The sequence below is a fragment of the Heterodontus francisci genome, chromosome 29, assembly GCF_036365525.1.
Source record: "Heterodontus francisci isolate sHetFra1 chromosome 29, sHetFra1.hap1, whole genome shotgun sequence".
Lineage (NCBI taxonomy): Eukaryota > Metazoa > Chordata > Chondrichthyes > Heterodontiformes > Heterodontidae > Heterodontus > Heterodontus francisci.
In genome coordinates, this window is record NC_090399.1 from 32230608 (window position 1) to 32248722 (window position 18115).

At 45.9% G+C, this 18115-nt stretch overlaps 1 protein-coding gene across 1 annotated transcript; it reads right to left on the reverse strand.

Annotated features, from left to right (window-relative positions):
• Positions 1-5601: 5601 nt before the first annotated feature.
• On the reverse strand, positions 5602-10573 carry LOC137345734 (neuropeptides capa receptor-like; the record flags this gene model as incomplete). Its single annotated transcript, XM_068008998.1, has 2 exons — positions 5602-5775; positions 9752-10573. Coding segments are annotated over 2 exons (996 nt in total), but the record flags the coding sequence as incomplete, so codon positions are not given.
• Between the last annotated feature and the right edge of the window lie 7542 nt (positions 10574-18115).

Sequence of the window (18115 nt, forward strand, 5' to 3'; positions counted from 1 at the left end):
CTAAAGCTATTCTACCACCTACAAGGCACGAATCAGGACTGTGATAGAATATTCTTCACTTGCTTGGATGACTGCAGCTCCAATAACACTCAAAGAAACTCGGCACTGTCCAGGCCAAAGCAAGATCAGAAAACTCCAACCGGCAGATAACACAGTCACTCCCCCCATCACGTGGCTGCAAGGGCACAGAATGTACTCTGGACTGGTTACTTCAATGTCCTTCACCATGAGTGACTCAGTGGTATCAGGACTTACTGAGCTGACTGGGTCCTGAAGGACTGGGCTTAGGGCGGGTAGTTAGAGGACCAGCATGTGGGAAACACCTATTTTGTCTCGCCCTCAATCTATCTGTCACAGATTCAGCTTTGCATAACATCATTGATACAACTGACCACCGCACAGTCCTTGTAGAGATGAGGTCATGAATGGTCATGAACAATTAAGCAACTAACAGGAGGAGGAGGCTCAATGAACATCCCCACCTTCAATGTCGATGGTGTCCAGCGAGTGAATGTAAAAGAAAAGGCTGAAATGATCGCAGCTCTCTTCAGATAGATGTGCAGGGTGGATGATCCATCTTGACCCCTTTCTGAATTCCCCAGCATTGCATATTCCAGTCTTCAGCCAACTTGATTCACTCCATGTGAAACTGCTATGACCAGGTGAGGATGGGGTCTAGGGCACCCCTCCCAGCCTTCCCCTGGTTTGGCTGCAGCAGGGTTTAATTTTTAAAATCACTGTCTTTTAGCTTACCCCTCAGTGAGTCCTTGCTGACTGCTCTCTAATTGTAATGGCAAAGAAATCTATCAGACAGGTTTTATTAGATTTAAACAATAAAGGTGTAAGTTTATTTATGTTAAAACTACTAAAAATACGCGACACAACCATGCTAATATGCATACGTGATAAACACACATGCAAATAGAGACAGAAAAGGAGAAAGCATCAAAAGGGGAAAGGTTGAAGCAACAGCTGGAGTGCAATTATTGGTTTTGGATTTGATGTAAAGTATTTGAAGTTAAGTCTTGCAGTTCTCTTTGGAGCGCAGTGCACACTTTCAAACTTGTTTCGCTGGTCTTCTGTCTTGAGGCTTAGTTACTTCTGTGGGTCCTTGGAACTTTGTGTGTGTGTGACCGAGAGAGCGATCCTCTCTTCTTCAAGTTAATTTGCAGTCTCCTCTTGTCTGTGTGACACAATTCAAAAAAACTCCAAGTTGGCCAGCAGGTTAGTCATGTGAATAGCTCCTTATTTGGAAAAACTTCCCCAGCGAGGTTTGTAGATTTCTTCAAGTTCAGCAGTATGCAAATATGCAGCCATGTTTTCAGCCACTGTTGTGGTCTCTTTTAAACAAGTTATTTCAAATCCAGCAACAGTTAAAAACAATGTTCCATATGACGAAATTAACATGTCCCATTTTTGGCAGGTGTGGTTGCCAAGAAATGACTCAAAGTTTTGAATATAGCAAAGACCATGAACCCTGACGACATCGCATCTGTAGAGTTGAAGACCTGTGCTCTAGAATTGGCTGTGTCTCTAGCCAAGCTGTTCCAGTACAGCTACAACACTAGCACCTATTAGTTTTGAAGTGTAAAATTGCCGAGGAATGTCCCAGCCACAAATATCAGATCAAACCAATCTGCCAGTTACTGCCCCAGCAGCCCACATTCAATCATCAGCAAAGTGATAGAAGGTAACGTCAACAATGTAATCAAACTGCACTTACTCACCAATAACCTGCTCACCAATTCTCAGTTTAGTTTCCACAAGAGCACTCAGCTCCAGACCTCATTACAGCCTTGGTTAAAACATTGACAAAAGACCTGAATTCCAATAGTCAGAGGAGAGTGACTGCCCTCAACATCAAATCTGGAATCAATGAGCCCTAGTAAAACTGGAATCAATGGGAATCTGGGGGAAATCTCTCCACTAGTTGGAGTCATACCTCGCACAAAGGAAGATGGCTGTGGTTGTTGAAAGCCAATCATCTCAGCCCCAGGACATTGCTGTAGGAGTTCCTCAGGGTAGTGTCCTAGGCCCAACCATCTTCAGCTACTTCATCAATGACCTTCCCTCCATCATAATGTCAGAAGCGGGGATGTTTGCTGAGTATTGTAGTGTTCAGTACCATTCGCAACTTCTCAGATCCTGAAACAGTCCATGTCCACATCCAGCAAGACCTGAACTAGAGGCCTGCTACCTGACCCGCACCTAACGTGACCCGATGACATGTGTCGGGTTCAGGTCGGGTCGGGTCCCTCTTCCGGGTCCGGCTTTCGGGCTCGGGTTGGGTAGGGCCGGACACACACAGCCAGCGCTCTACTGGTAAGTATGAAAACTGATCCTGCGCAGTGAGTGAGTGACGTTACTATGACATCATCACGCATACGCTGTAGCTTTGTGGAGCTTCCCAGTCGGAAGGTAAGTAAAGGGATGGTCAAGTTGAGCTCGGGTCGGGCCGAGTGGGGTCAGGCTCGGGTCGGGTCGGGTCGGGCTCCGGTCCGCTGTGGATTGGTCTTTTTCCTGACCTAAGTAGGCCTTTAACCGGAACAACATCCAGGCTTGGGCTGATAAGTGGCAAGTAGCATTCACAAGAGCAAAGCAATGACCATCTCCAACAAGAGAGAGTCTAACCGCCTCCTCTTGTCATTCAATATCATTTCCATTGGTGAGTCCCCCACCAACATCTTTAACCTAACCATTAACCAGAACCATAACTGGAAAAGCCACATATATGATGTGCTGCAAGAGGAGGTCAGAAGCTGGGTATTCTGTGGCGAGTGACTCACCTCCTTTCCAAGGGAGAATCTAACCCACTTTTCATGCAATGTCTCTACCATCATTGAATCCCCCACCATCAACATCCTGGGCATCCCTGGTGACCAGATACCTAACTGAACCAGTCACATTAATGATGTGGCTACAGGAGCAAGTCAGAGTCTGGGTATTCTGTGGCAAGTGACCAACCTCCTGACTCCCCAAAGTCTTTCAACAAGCAACAGGGCACAAGTCAGAAGAGTGATGGATTATTCTCCATTTGCCTGGATAGTTGCAGCTCCAACAAATCTCAAGAAGCTTGAGAAAGATAATGGTCGGTACCAGGACATCACTGTAGGGGTTCCTTAGGGCAGGAAGGAAGGAGAAAAAGAAGGAAGGAAGGTGCTAATCTGGAATAACCAGGACACTGAAGTACTAATGTGCTGGGCCATGGACTGAGCAGGAGGATCAACATTTCCCACTTACATTTCCTTTCCCACTGCTGCTTCTGGACTGGGTTGGCCCCATTCGATGGGCTGGCAGTGAAATTTATACAGAGGGGAAATTTGTACAGATTATTTTCTCCTCTTTTACCTCACCCATAACTCTTTGGAGAAGGACTGCAAGGTGGCTGAGCGGACTGACCATGGCACTATGGTGAAAGATACCATTCCAATGTGGGGAGTGAAGAGGAATGTGGTATTGATAGGAGACAGTATAGTCAGGGGTATAGATACTGTTCTCTGCAGCCACGACCGGAAGCTCCAACAGCTGTGTTGCTTGGTGCCAGGGTTAAGGACATCTCCTCGCGGCTGAAGAGGAACCTGGAGTGGGAGGGGGAGGATCCAGTTGTCGTGGTCCATGTGGGAACCAATGACATAGTTAGAACCAGAAATGATGTTCTGCTTAGAGAATCTGAGGAGTTAGGGTCCAAACTAAAATGCCGAACATCCAAGGTAATGATCTCTGGATTGTTACCTGAGACAAGTGCAAACACAAGGTAAAGCAGATTAGAGAACTAAACGCGCGGCTCAAAGAGTGGTGTGGGAAGAAGTGGTTTTGATGCTTGGGGCACTGACATCAGTACACAGGGAAGAGGGAGCGATTCCGTTGGGATGGGCTTCACTTGAACCGGGCTGTGACCAGTGTCCTGGCCAACTGCATAACTAGGACTGTGACAGGGCTTTAAACTAATGGGTGGGCAGTGGAGGGTTTGAGTAAAGGGAAATTTAGAAATCCAAAAAGAGAGATCAGGGCATCGGAGCAGGAATAGTGATGTGGGTAAATACCAACAGAATGGGAAAGGATGGGATAGAGAGCTTAACAAAAATTGTACATCAGCAAATAAGGTCATTACAGGGAATAGCGAATAAGGTCATTGCAGGGAATAGAGGTAAAAAAAAATGAAATTGAAGTTCTTTTATCTGAATGCATGAAGCATCTGCAATAAGGTAGATGAGCTAGTGGCACAAATAGAAGTAAATGATCTAGATCTAATTGCCATTACTGAGACATGGTTACAGGGAGATCAAGGTTGGGAAATGAATATTCCAGGAGACACAATATTTCAGAAACACAGACAGAATAGCAAAGGAGGTGATGGGGGGTGCGGGGTGGTGGTGGGGGGTAGCCCTGATAGTAAAGGATGACAGGAGGACGTTAATAAGAAGGGATGTGGTCTCAGAAGACCATGAAGTAGAATCAGTTTGGATGGAAATTAGGAATAGCAGGAGTCAGAAAACACTGGTGGGTGTAGTTTACAGGCCCCCTAACAGTGCTTATATTATTGGACAGAACATTAAACGGGAAATTATTGGAACTTGCAACAAAGGTTGCAAACTTGTGGGGGACATTAATCTGCATATAGACTGGGACATTAAATTGGCAACAGTGGTCTAGAAGATGAATTCGTAGACTGTTTTTGTGACAGCTTCTTGGAGCAATACATTGTAGAACTGACTAGGTATAAAGCTATTTTATATTAGGTATAAAGCTATCTTAGATCTCATACTGTGTAATGAAACAGGGTTAATTAGCAATGTTATAGTAAAAGATCCATTGGAAAATAGATATCATAATACCATTGAATTTCACGTTAAGTTTGAAAGTGACGCGTTTCAATCACAAATAAGAATCTTAAACTTAAAGCCAATTACGAAGGTATGAAGGGAGAACTGGCGAAGGTTAATTGGGTAAGTAGACTGGAAGGTATGATGGTAAATGAACAGTGGGAAATATTTAAAGAAACAATTCAAAGGGTTCAACAAAAGTACATTCTGTTCAAAAACAAAAACTCGTCAAGAAAGACCCATCCTTGGCTCACTCTAATTTTATCATTTGATGCTCCTTTCTCAAAGATCTCTTTGTGCTCCCTGAGCACTTCCCCAATGTCAGACATACTCTGACTAATCCTGACTGTAAATAACTCGGCCCAGTTTAACCATATTTTCTGAAGCCAGTTCCTTCCCGTCAGGGAGACTTTTTTCCCTCCTTCTATTACCAATGATAAGTAATAGAATGCATCATCGTATTCCACCCTAACACTAACTTCACCTCCCACTGGAATACTGTTATTGGAATAACTAGTCAGTTTCACACCAGTTTTGTGTAAGGGAATGTGACTTCGGGACTTCTTGTACTCTCCTTCCGAGATAACAGACACTGCTGCAGCTGTATCAACGATGAAAGTAAGTTGTGAATCTCCAACTTTCATTTTTCCTGTGGGTGCTGGAATTATATCTTCAGCCCTTTTATTCTCATCTTCCATGTGCTGTTTTTCTTGTTCTCTGACGGAGTACAACTCTTGATCTTCCTGCTCGATAACATCAACTTCTGTTTCCATATCCATCATATGTGCATTCGAGGACTTCCAGGCTCCTGAACTAGCTTTAGATCGACCACCACCTCGACCTGGTGCATTGCTGCAACCTGAAGCTTTTCCGTGATCTGGAACACTACTGTTTCCTCTACTCCTGTATGTCGTCTGGATATGACCGACTTTCCCACAGGATAGCACTTTGACTGGAAATGGGAGTACTTAGATGGTTTGTGGCTCCCATGACAACGGTAGTATCTAAATGTCTGACTGTGAGTCTGAACTTGGCCTGGTTCCCACTGAAATCCAGTGGACCTCCCCTGCTGAGCTGCTCCTGCACACTCTCTACTTCCTCACCCTCGTCTGCCACCTGGACACGGCTTGGTGGTCTGTGTTGCCATCTGGCAGTGAGGGGGTCCCTGGTGGGGGGGCTCTCTATGTGGGAGTCCTCCCCCTTTACATGAGGGACCTGGGGTGGAGAGTGCTGCACAGGGCAGTTCCATGTAATAGAGAGTGGGTGTGGGTGAGAGAGGCCTGACGGAATTAGAGAGAGTCCAGGGAGGGCGGAGAGAGAGATAAACAGAGAGAGAGAGAGAGAGAGTGACTGAAAGAGCAAGTGTGAGAGACTGTAAGTGGGGGGGGGGGGGGGGGGTGCGAGGTGGTGGTAGAGGGAGCTAAGAGAGAGAGGGAGTGGGGAAAGAGAGTTTGGAAGCAAGAAAGAGACTGAAAGAGAAAGTGAGGGCAAAAGACAGAAAGAGAGAGAGAGAGAGAGAGACAAATGGGGCGGCACCGGGAAAGAAAGACAGATAAAGAGAGAAAGCAAGAAGCAGAATGAGAGAGGGAGACAACGATACAGAGACACAGACACTGAGAGAGATACAGATACACAGACACTGAGAAATTGTGCTAGAGAGAGTTTGAAAGTGACAAGTTATCTTTATATAACTCCTTTAATATTATAAAACTTCCCGGTGCTTCACAGAAGCATTATAAAGCAAAATTTGACACAAATGTGATATTGGATAAACAGATGGGGCGTGTGATGGAAACCGCACCTGCCAAATGGACACATGTTAACTTCAGCATATGGAGCCCCATTTGAACGTTAACTGAACATTGATCATAACTTGCTTAAAAGGACCACAGTGGCTAAAAACATGGCTGCACATTTGCATTCTGAGAGACAGTTGCCTAGAGAGACAATGGGAGTGCTCCCTGATTCAATTAGCCAGATGGGTTTTGATAGTGATGATCAAAAGACATTGAGAGTCATTGTCTGTGTAAGAGCCAACACTCCATACCACTCCCTCCCACCCCCAGCGCTGGCCGTCCCCACTGAGTGTGCCTAGTAAGCTTTGAAGAATCAACAACCCTCACAGGTGATGCTGTGTCAAATAAAGAGCTAGTCACATGACTAATCAACTGGCCAACCTGGGAACTGATTGAATTGTGCATCACAGAAAAGTTTTGAGACAGACTGCAATTTTGAAGACCAAAAAGAAGCAAGGTCTCTGTCTCTCTCTCTCTTTCGCAAAGTTCCAGGGACCCACGGAAGTAAATGAAGCCTCAAGACAGAAGACCCCTGCAGCCTTCTGGTACCAGCGAAACAAATTTGAAAGTGTGCACTGGGGATCAACAGGAACTGCAAGACTTAACTTCAATCAAATATTTCACGGCAAAACTACAAATAGCAACTGAATTCCATCTACCACTTCAAACCTTCCCCCTTTAATTCTTTCTCTTCCATTGTATCTATTTGTGTGTGTGTTTATCACGTATGCACGCTAGCGTGGTTGTGTCGCGTATTTTTAGTAGTTTTAACTGAGTTAGAATGTTAGGATTAATAAACACACACCTTTCTTGTCTAAAGCCTGCATGATTGATTCCTTTGCAATTACAATTAGAGAGCAGTGAGAAAGGACACACTGTGGTAAAGCTTAACACACTGTGTTTTAAAAGGTAAACCCTGTTACGATCAAACCAGGAAAGTGGTGAGAGGGGAGTCTGAGATTCTTTCCTCACCTGGTCATAACAGGGTGTCTTTGAGGAGATATAGAGAGGGATAGAGGTTTAGGGAGGGAATTTCAAGAGCTCAGGGCCCAGGCAGCCGAAAGCACAGCCAGTAATGGTGGAGTGAACTAAATTAGGGAAGATTAACATGACAGAATAAGAGGAGTGCAGCGATGTTGGAGATTCGTAGAGCTGGAGGAGATTACAAAGATAGGGAGGGGTGTAGGGCTGGAGGAGGTTAAAGAGATAGGGAGGGGTGTAGAGGCTGGAGGAGGTTATAGAGATAGGGAGGGGTGTAGAGGCTGGAGGAGGTTATAGAGATAGGGAGGGGTGAGGCACAGAAGGGATTTAAAAGCAAGGATGAGAATTTTAAAATCGAGGTGTTGCTGGATGTGGAGCCAATGTAAGGCAGCGAGCGCAGGGGTTAATGGATGAATGGAGTTTGGTGTGAGTTAAGACATCGGCAGCAGAGTTTTGGATGTCCTCAAGTTTAAGGAGGATAGACTGTGGGAGACCAGCCAGGAATGCATTAGAATAGTCGAGTCTAGAGGTAACAAAGGAATGGATGAGGGTTTCAGCAGCAGATGAGCTGAGGCAGGGGTGGAGTCGGGAGATGTTACAGAGGTTGAAACAGACGGTCTTAGTGATGGAGTGAATATGAGCTCGGAAGCTCATCTCAGGTTGTGAACAGTCTGGTTGAGCCTCAGACAGTTGCCAGGGAGATGGATGGAGTCGGTGGCTCGAGAACAGAGTTTGTAGCAGCGCCGAAGAGAATGGCTTCAACCTTCCCGATACTTAAATGGAGGAAATTTCTGCCCTCCCAGTGCTGGATGTCAGATAAGAAGTTTAATAATTTATCAACAGTGGAGGAGTTGAGAGAGGTGGTGGTGAGGTAGAGCTGGATGTTGTCAGTGTACATGTGAAAATTAACAGTGTGTTTTCAGATGATGTGACTGAGGGGCAGCATGTAGATGAGAAATAGGAGGAGGTCAAGGATAGATCATTGGGGAACACCAGAGGTAACAGTGCAGGAGCATGAAGAGAAGCCATTGCAAGTGATTTTCTGACTATGATTAGATAGATAAACATGGAACCAGGTGAGAGCAGTCCCACCCAGCTGGAAGACAGTGCAGAGGTGTTGGAGGAGGATGGTGTGGTCAACCGTGTCAAAGGCTGCAGACAGGTCGAGAAGGATGAGGAGGGAAAGTTTACCTTTGTCACAGTCACATAGGATGCCATTTGTGACTTTGATAAGAGCTGTTTCAGTACGGTGACTGGGGCAGAAACTTGATTGGAGAATTCAAACATGGTGTTCTGGGAAAGATGGCCATGGATATTGGAGGTGACAACACATTCAAGGACTTTGGAGAGGAAAGGGAGTTTGGGGATGGGATGTTAGTTTGCAAGGATAGAGCGAGTCAAGTGTTTTTTTTTAGGAGAAGGGTGATAACAGGAGATTTTAAAGAGAGACGATAGAACCTGAGGAGAGGGAACTGTTAACAATATCAGCTAACATGGGAGACAGGAAGGGAGTCGGCCCCGACCATCCGAGCCACTGCGAAGCTGAGGCCCCGGGGCTGCCGGCTCCTGTGCCAAGCCTGACCCCACTCCCTCATCCTGGGTCCCGACTCCCTATCCTAGTCCCTCGGCTGGACTTGTCCTGATACAAACCCCCCAACACACATAACACCGTCTGACTCGGGGACAGAGGGAGAAAGTGAGTCAGCAGTGACCAGGCGGGGGGAATGGAAAGGAGATGGACTCAATAAAATGTCTCCAGAAAAAAAATCAATTCACACGTGACGATTTCCAGCATCTGCAGCATTTTGGCTTTTGTAAGAACATTTTTGTTTTCTGAGCAGATGTGAGGAGATGGGAATCAAATATGTGGAGATGGAGGAGAGACTGTGGCTGCTGTTACTCCTCCTATCCTGCAGGGGGTGGTGCTAGTCTTTCCCTGCTCTTGCACCACATGCCCGACACTCCCCACCACTGGGGGTATTTTCACCCCCCCAGTGATTCCTGCTGTCATTCAGTTGATGGAAGTCTGGGGATAAATATTCCATTCATGGACTGGAAACACTGGGACCCGCCTCTGGGCTGCTCTCAGTTGTTTTGTTTATTCATTAATTGAATAATTGATGTAACTGGATATTTCATCGCGATCTTGACCTGCTCTCTGAACTTGGACTGAGTCACCATATAAATAAATGTGTTTGTGCAGCAACTTAAATTCAACAGCATAAATACGATTCGTTGAAATATATAAAAAGAATCATCATCGAAGTGATATCCAATGTTAAAGTAATCTAAAACGAATCCCAACCACAGAAGTATGAAGTTACCGGATATGGTGAAGAGTAAAATCACAGACTTCCTTCTGCTCTCCATCTCTGGGTCACTGTGATTCTCTCCCTTGCTCTGACCCCTCAGTCCCTTACGGACTCGACTGGCCACTAAAATGTGTCTGACTGTCAGAGCGTTGAGCAACAGAATTAAAGCAAATGGGATCAATGGGGTTAAAACTGTATCAAACCTGTCAAATCCCACCCATCCGGGCTCAGTGTAATAACTTTGCTTTGTAGAACAGAAAAATGGTACATTGTAGATTATCTTTCCAGGTTCATATTTAAAGTAGAGAGGGATGTTTTTTGAACAGAGCAGAATGCAAATTGTTGCTAGAACCACAGCCGCAGTTTTCTCGGTGCAATATTTAGTTTTCAGCTTCTGGCAACAAATGGCCACAAATCGATCAAAGGTGAAAGTGACGGTGAACCAGACAGAACAGTCTACGGCTGCATCAATCAGGGCATTGTGAACACTACACACAGGGGTGATATCCAGGAAGCTCACCGGGAAATAGTAATAATTGATCCTGAACAATATGACCTCAGTGATAATGACCAGTAGATCCGCCGTTGCCATGGCCACCAGGTAGCGAGTGGTGCAGGTGGAGAGGCCGCACTTTCTCCGGGACAGGATCACAATCGCCAGTAAATTAACTGGAAGAGAGAGAAGGGAAAAGAGACTGGAAATTACTGATCAAACATTCTCCGTGTCTGACCCAGACAGTAATGGCAGGACTTCAGCGCCAAAAACAGAGGGGGTTGGGTGCAGGTCAGAGGTTAAAATGTAAAAATCTCAACACCGACCCCAACTGACTTTTGACCCGCCCACTTCCGGGTTTAACGGAGTCGGGAAAGGGGACGGACAGACAACCACTTCCAGGAGGCGGGTTGGTGATTTAAATATTTGAATGAGGCTGGAAGTCTCTGATTTAATCTGTTTTACAGGTTTACCTCTGGCCATCGGGTTTCCCCGTTATACCCCACACCACATACAAAGACACCCGGGATTGGTGAGTGGAACAGTCCCCTCCTTGGGAATCCGATCCCTCCCTCAGGATCGTCCTCCCACCCTGCGATCACATGCCACCTTCCCCATGATAGGACACCACCACTGTGTGGGATCGGACTCCACCACCCCCAGGATTGGAACACCTATCCCAGGTTTGAACCTCACGATCCTCAGGATCGGAAACCCCAGGATAGGACTTCACCCCCTCCCCCGGGATCAGATCGCACACCCCCGGGGAACGGACTCCCCTCATCCTGTGATTGTACCCCACCACTCCCCGGAATAGCACACCACCACTCCCTGGGATCGGACCCCACCACTCCCGGGGATTGGACCCCAACAGTCCCTTGGATCACCAAGCATCTGACCTCACTGCCCCTGAAATTCGACCTCACCACCCCTAGATTGTACCTCTGCCCTACGATTGGACTCTCCTCTCTGGATGGGACCCCTGTCTGAGCTCAGACCCCCCTCTCCCAGGATCGGACCATCCTCCTAGATCCCCCCCTTGTATCAGACACTCCACCTGCCCACTCCCCCTAACTGGACTGGGATCAAACTCCAGGATTGGAGACGCCTCCCTGGGGTTGGGGATCAAACACTCCACTTCCTCCTCCCCGGACTGGGACCACGTTCCAGGTTAGGGGGCCCCTCCCCAGGGTTGATGATCAGACACACTCCATCCCCATCATCACCTATGACCACGTTTCAGGATAGGAGCCGTCTCCCATGGGTTGAGGATCAGACATTCCCCGTCCCCCTCCACTCCTGCAGTTCTAAAACAATCATGTAGTTGGAGAAATGTGGGGTAAAGCGGGAGGAAAGAACAAAAGGCAAGGTCTGTGATCGGGTGGAGGGCAGGAGTGATTGCATGATAAAAGGGATGATGGTGCAAGGTGAATAGGACAATTAAAGAAACAGAGGATGGGTCCAGAGGGGGTGTAAATGGTTACAGCAGAATAACAGAGGGAGAGGGGAGCATGGAAAATCTGGCAAAGAGGAGAAGGCTCCAGTGGCCCAGAAAAGTGAGGGAGAATGGTGGGTAGACCCCAGGGGTGTGGACCAGCCTGCCAGCTGTGTACCAATAGGGGATCCTCACCCCAAGCACCAGCCCAGACCCCCTCCACTCCCAGTGACTCTGGTGTAGCCATCCTCTATTACCAGCACAGACCATCCCAGAAAGTGGGAGCAATGGTTATAATCGGAAGTTTTTAAACTCAGTGTCGAGTTCAACAGATAATAAAAAGCCTAATTGAAAAATTCAGTTTAGTTCCTCATTGAACTTCACTGGAAGAGTGTAGGAGGTTGGAGATAGAGAGGTCAGAGTGGGAGTGGGATGTAGAATTAAAATGACAAGTGACCAGAAGCTCAGGGTCACACTTTCAGACTGAATGGAGGAGTTCAGCAAAGCAATCACTCAATCTGTGTTTGCTCCTCTCCCAATGTCCAGGAGATTCCATCGTGAGCAGCGAATACTGTTAATACATTGAAAGAAGTCCAAGTAAATCACTGTTTCACCTGGAAGGAGTGTTTGGGGCCTTGGACAGTGGGAAGGGAGGAGGTAAAAGGGCAGGTGTTACATCTCCTGTGCTTGCACGGGAAGGTGCCTGGGGAAGAGGAGCTGATGTTGGGGGTGATTGAGGAGTGGGTCAGGGTGTCACAATGAGTGGGGGGAAGGGAGGGGAGCAGAATATATGTTTGGTGTTGGACTTATCTGGATGTGACAGAAATGTTGGCTGATGATGTGTTGAATGTGGAGGCTGGTGAGGTGGAAGGTGAGGACAAGGGGAACCTTATCATGGTTCTGTCAGGGAAGGAAGGAGTGAAGGCAGTAACATGGGAAATGGGATGGAAAAGGTCGAGGACCCTGTTAACCTCAGTGGAGGGGAAGCCTCGGATGAGGAATAATGAAGACATTTCAGAAGCACTGGTATGGAAGGTAGCATTAGCAGAACAGATGGAACGGAGGTGGAGAAACTGGGAGAATGGAACAGAGTCTTTCCAGGAAGCCTGGTGGGAGGAAGTATAACCAAGGTAGCTGTGGGATTCGGTGGGATTATAGTAGATATTGGTGGGCAGCCAATCCCCTGAAATGGAGGTAGAGAAGTCGAGGAAGGGAAGGGAAGTGTCAGAGACGGACCATGTGAAGACGAGAAAGGGATGGAAATTCGAAGCAAAGTTGATGTAATTTTCCTGTTCCAGGCAAAAGAAGGAATTGTCACCAGCACAGTCATCAAAGTATCAGAAAAATATGTGAAGGAGGGGAGCTGAGTAGGATTGGAACAAAGAATGGTCCACGCATCCTACACAAAGGCAGCATAGCTAGGACACATACAGCTCCCATAGAGACAAAATTTGAGTGTGAAATATCCCAGTGTTAACACCAGAGGTCCACACACCTATACTTTACAACAGGGTCCATGCACATGAGCCTGCGAGGGTTTTCATTCCCCGACCAGAGCCAGTGAGGAAGAGAGGAGTTCCAGTGGGAATGGTGAGTGAATGAAAAAAAATGAATCAATTCCAAATGGGGCCCTCGGAATGTCCCAGCAGGAGATGGTGCAGGGAAGCTGTGCAAGATCCCATCCTCTGTGAGTTTAAGGAGAGCTCGGGTTTACTGGACTTTGGAGCAGAGAGGGGCAGACTGACATGGACAGAAATGTAAATGGAATTCTGCAGCAGAGCCCCGAGCTCAGAAGGAAGGAAGTTTCGTGTGTGGTGGGATAGTCGGGGCCAGAATGACCCAGTGGATGAGGATTCAGAGCCTGAAGAAGGGAGTGAGATCTCTGAGGGGAGGAACTAAACTGTGAAATAATAGTGAATAAATTCAATGAAAAAAACTTCAAGATATTTAAGGTAGAAAATGGGGAGATATTTGAGAAAGTAATCAGAGAGAGAGAGCAAACTTTTGGTTCAGATAAATTGCATCCACACATACGAAAAAACAAAGGTAGCGATAGCAGAGGCACGATTATCTGCCCATTAATAATCATCAGATTAGGGAAAGGTGCCAGGGGACTGACAGACAGTTAATGTGATTTTTGTATTTAAAAGGGGCTTCATGAGATAGATTCCTGTGATGAGAAGATTGTTGTATGAAGAGAGATTGAGTAGAATGGGCTTATATTCTCTGGGGTTTAGGAAAATGAGAGGTGGTTTCTTTGAAATATACAAGATTATGAGAGGGATTGACAGGGTAGATGAGGGACTGTTTCCCCCTGGCTGGAGAGTCTAGAATTAGGGTGCAGAGTCTCAGGATAAGGAGTCAGCCATTTCTCACTGAGATGAGGAGAAATTTCTTCACTCAGAGGATTGTGAATCTTTGAAATTGTCCACTCCATAGTGCTGTGGATATTCAGTCATTGAGTATATTAAAGACTGAGCTCAGTAGATTTTGGGAGTCTAAGGGAATCCTGGGATAATTGTTTTGTGTGGGAATGTGGAGTTGAGGTTGTGGATCAGCCGTGATCTTCATAAATTGTGGAGCAGGTTCGAGGGGCCGAATGGTCTACTCCTGCTCTTAATTCTTATGTTTCATTCTTATGTGATTCATTACAAACAATAAATCTTGGATTGTATTCTGTAAGTATATTTATTCAATCAGTAAATAAGCAAAAATAGCATTCGGCAAAACAGACTGAGGAGCGGACAGTGATAAACACACTTGACCAGTACAATTAAACTCTCACAATCTGACAGCATCCTAACAACACCTTCAAATTACATTTGCTCATCAGAATTCTACTGGAAGTTTCATCAGTTCATTCTGAGTAATTATTCACACACCGCCACACCCTCTGTCTCTCTCCCATTCCTCCTCCATCTCCTTCTAGTTTTCCTCCTCTGTCTCTTCCTCTGTCATTCCTCTATCTCTCTTCATTGACTCTTACTTTCTTCATTATTCTTTTCTCACACCATTCATCCAAATATTATGCACCTGCATTCTGTTCATCTGCCCCATGTTCGATAATCCAATTCTCAGAGTCAGTTTGTTCAATGATAAACAATTCACAGAGGCTATATCATTTCTACAGCTCACACAAATCTCCACCAGTTCATCTACACTGTTCACTTCATCTACAATACATGGAATAAACAGAATCCAATAAATCTTCCAGACATAGCTCACAATAAATGAAATTCCTTCTCCTGGAATTATAAAGTACAATGATAGATGGTGGGATTGTTAAATTCACAGAACACCAACATCCCTGGCGCAGCTTCTAATCTACAGATAAATAGAAGGACTCATGATTCCAACAGATACAGTGTAAACTAATACAACATCACATCAATCCTTTCCATTTTACAATGTTGTCCAGTGATAGTGAATTCAGCCACAGTGAAACAGGGAGGGAGATATGAAAGAGTCAGCAGCAAACTCAGTTCAGTAACCAGCCATCTGAAGCAGCGTCAGACACACACACAGAATGAAATAATATTTCATAACAGTGATAACCAATAAATATGCTGAAATCCCAGTTAAACTGAACCATGTCATTGGGAGGGAGGACATTGAGCTGCCTCCTTATAACACTGAGACTGTGAGCTGTCCCCATTATCCATCACTGAAACCATGTCGATAAAGATATTCCAGGACAGATTCGTTCCACATTAGCCGGCTAACAAATTCTGATAGTCTTATTCCTGCTCTTTAGTCCAGACACCTGATTCCAATACATTCAGTACAGAGAATAATCCAGGAACATTAACAGGGTTGGATAACCGAACATCATTGGAGAAATAATGAAGCTGCTACAAGTCATAAAGAACAGAGACTGAGGACATTCCATCATTCAACTGTTGGAACGAACAGGCAGCTTTGTAAAACATAAAGTGAGAAATAATATCAAGTACAGCAGCATAGTTAACACCATTTTACGCCATTACCAGAAGAAATATCGACTTACCAGGAACCCCAACAGCTGCAAGAATTGGATAGTAAATGTCTTCTATCTGATGGATTACTGGATATACCATTTCTGTGAGAAGCACGATTTTTGCTGATCTGGGATCCACCACTCCGGCAGGCACTCTGAGCTGATTCAATGCAATGGGTCCTGACTTATACAGGAGATCCGTCTCCACTGACACGTTTATACCCCTGATCATTGCTAGTAGTTACTCTCACTTGAACAAACACATTTTCTCAGGAGCTTTGACTCTGAGGTAAATAATGTGGTGGATAAAACACAAACATTTCAGAGTCCAGTACATTATCTTATTTGGCCCTGTCTCAGGAATAAAGCTGAAATCTCTGCTCATTACAGCACCGATCCCACAATAATGAGCAGCTTCATTTCCAGTTTCATATGATTGTATTGACCATATTCACTCCTACTGAATCAATTATAAATGTTACTGATTTCTCCACAGTCTACACTGAATCCAGGGACACAAGCAGACCTGTTTCACTCTGTTCCTGCAGTTTCCCAGTTAAAATATGAACTTTTCGTTTCTGACATGGGGATAGTTAAAGGCTATATTAGGGATTGCAGCCTATAAATTACTGTGGAGGATATTAGGGGACGGGCATTGAATGTGTCCAATTAACATTCCTGACTCTGCTATTTCACTGCAGATGTTTATCTGGTTATTCTACATTGGTTAATGGATCCAGTAAAATTAGAACTTGTCACCCCCGACTCCATTTCTCCAGTTCACTCCTGACCATCCACCCAACCTCCACCTTCCATCAATGTCAACTGATCCAAAACTCTGCTGTCCATATCCAGCCCTCACCAAGTCCCACTCTCCCATCACCCTCACCCTCACCCTCAACGACGCACATTGGCTTGGGGTGGCAGAGTGGTGCAGTGGTTAGCACCGCAGCCTCACAGCTCTAGGGACCCGGGTTCAATTCTGTACGGAGTTTGCAAGTTCTCTCTGTGACTGTGGGTTTTTGCTGGATGCTCCAGTTTCCTCCCACAGCCAAAGACTTGCAGATTGATAGGTAAATTGGCCATTGTAAATTTGCCCTGAGTGTTGGTAGGTGGTAGGGAATGTGGGATTACTGTAGGGTTAGTATAAATGGATGGTTGTTGGTCAGCACTGACTCGGTGGGCAGAAGGGCCTGTTTCAATGCTGTACCTCTAAATTAAGCTAAAATTAAATTAAAATTCTCATCCTTGCCTTAAAATCCCTCCATGTTCTCACCCCTCCCCATCTGCAACCTCTCCTCCAAAACTGCAGCAAGCCCACCCATGATCTATCCATACCTCTGACACTAACCTCCTTCAGTGGGAGTGTCCTCGCTTGGTTCCATTCTCACTGATTTATTAAAAGTCAGAGCATCTCCAGCAATGGTTTCTCTTCCCTGACCAGCACCATTACCTCTGGACTCCCTGAACATTCCATTCTTACTCTCTCCTCTTCCTCATCTACATGCTGCCCACTGGTGACAGCATCTACAGACATGGGGTCAGCTTCCACACGTGTTCTGACAACACCCAGCCCCAGGTCTCCACCATCTCTCTTGACCCTCCACTACCTCAGTGTTATCAGACATTTTCATATATATTTTTTGGGATGTGAGCATCACTGAAAAGACCAGCATTAATTGCCCCTCCCTAATTGCCCTTGAGGAGGTGGTGGTGAGCCATCTTCTTGACCAACTGCAGTTCATGCAGTGTAGATACACGCACAGTGCAGTTAGGGAGGGATTTCCAGGTTTTTAACCTGGCGACAATGAAGGAACGATGATGTAGTCTCAAGCCAAGATGGTTTATGACTTTGAGGAGAACTTGTAGGTGTTTGTGTTCCCATGTTACTCCTGTCCTTGTCCTTTTAGGTGGTAGAGATTGTGGGTTGACAAGGTGCGATCAAAGCAGCCACGAGTGAGTTGCTGCGTGGATCGTGTATATCGTGCACACTGCTGGCACTGTGCACTGGTGGTGGAGGGAGTGAATGTTTCATGCAGTGGATGGGGTACCGAAAAGCGGGCTGCTTTGACCTGGATGATGTTGAGCGTCTTGAGTGTTGTTGGAGCTGCACTCATACAAGCAAGTGAAGAGTATTCCATCGCACTCCAGACTTGTTCCTTGTCAATGGTGGACAGGCACTGGGGAGACAGGAGGTGCATCCCCACCTTCTGACCTGCTCTTGTAGCTACAGTTTTTAAATGGCTGGTCCAGTTAAGTATCTGGTCAATGTTAACCCTCCCAGGATGTTGATGGTGGG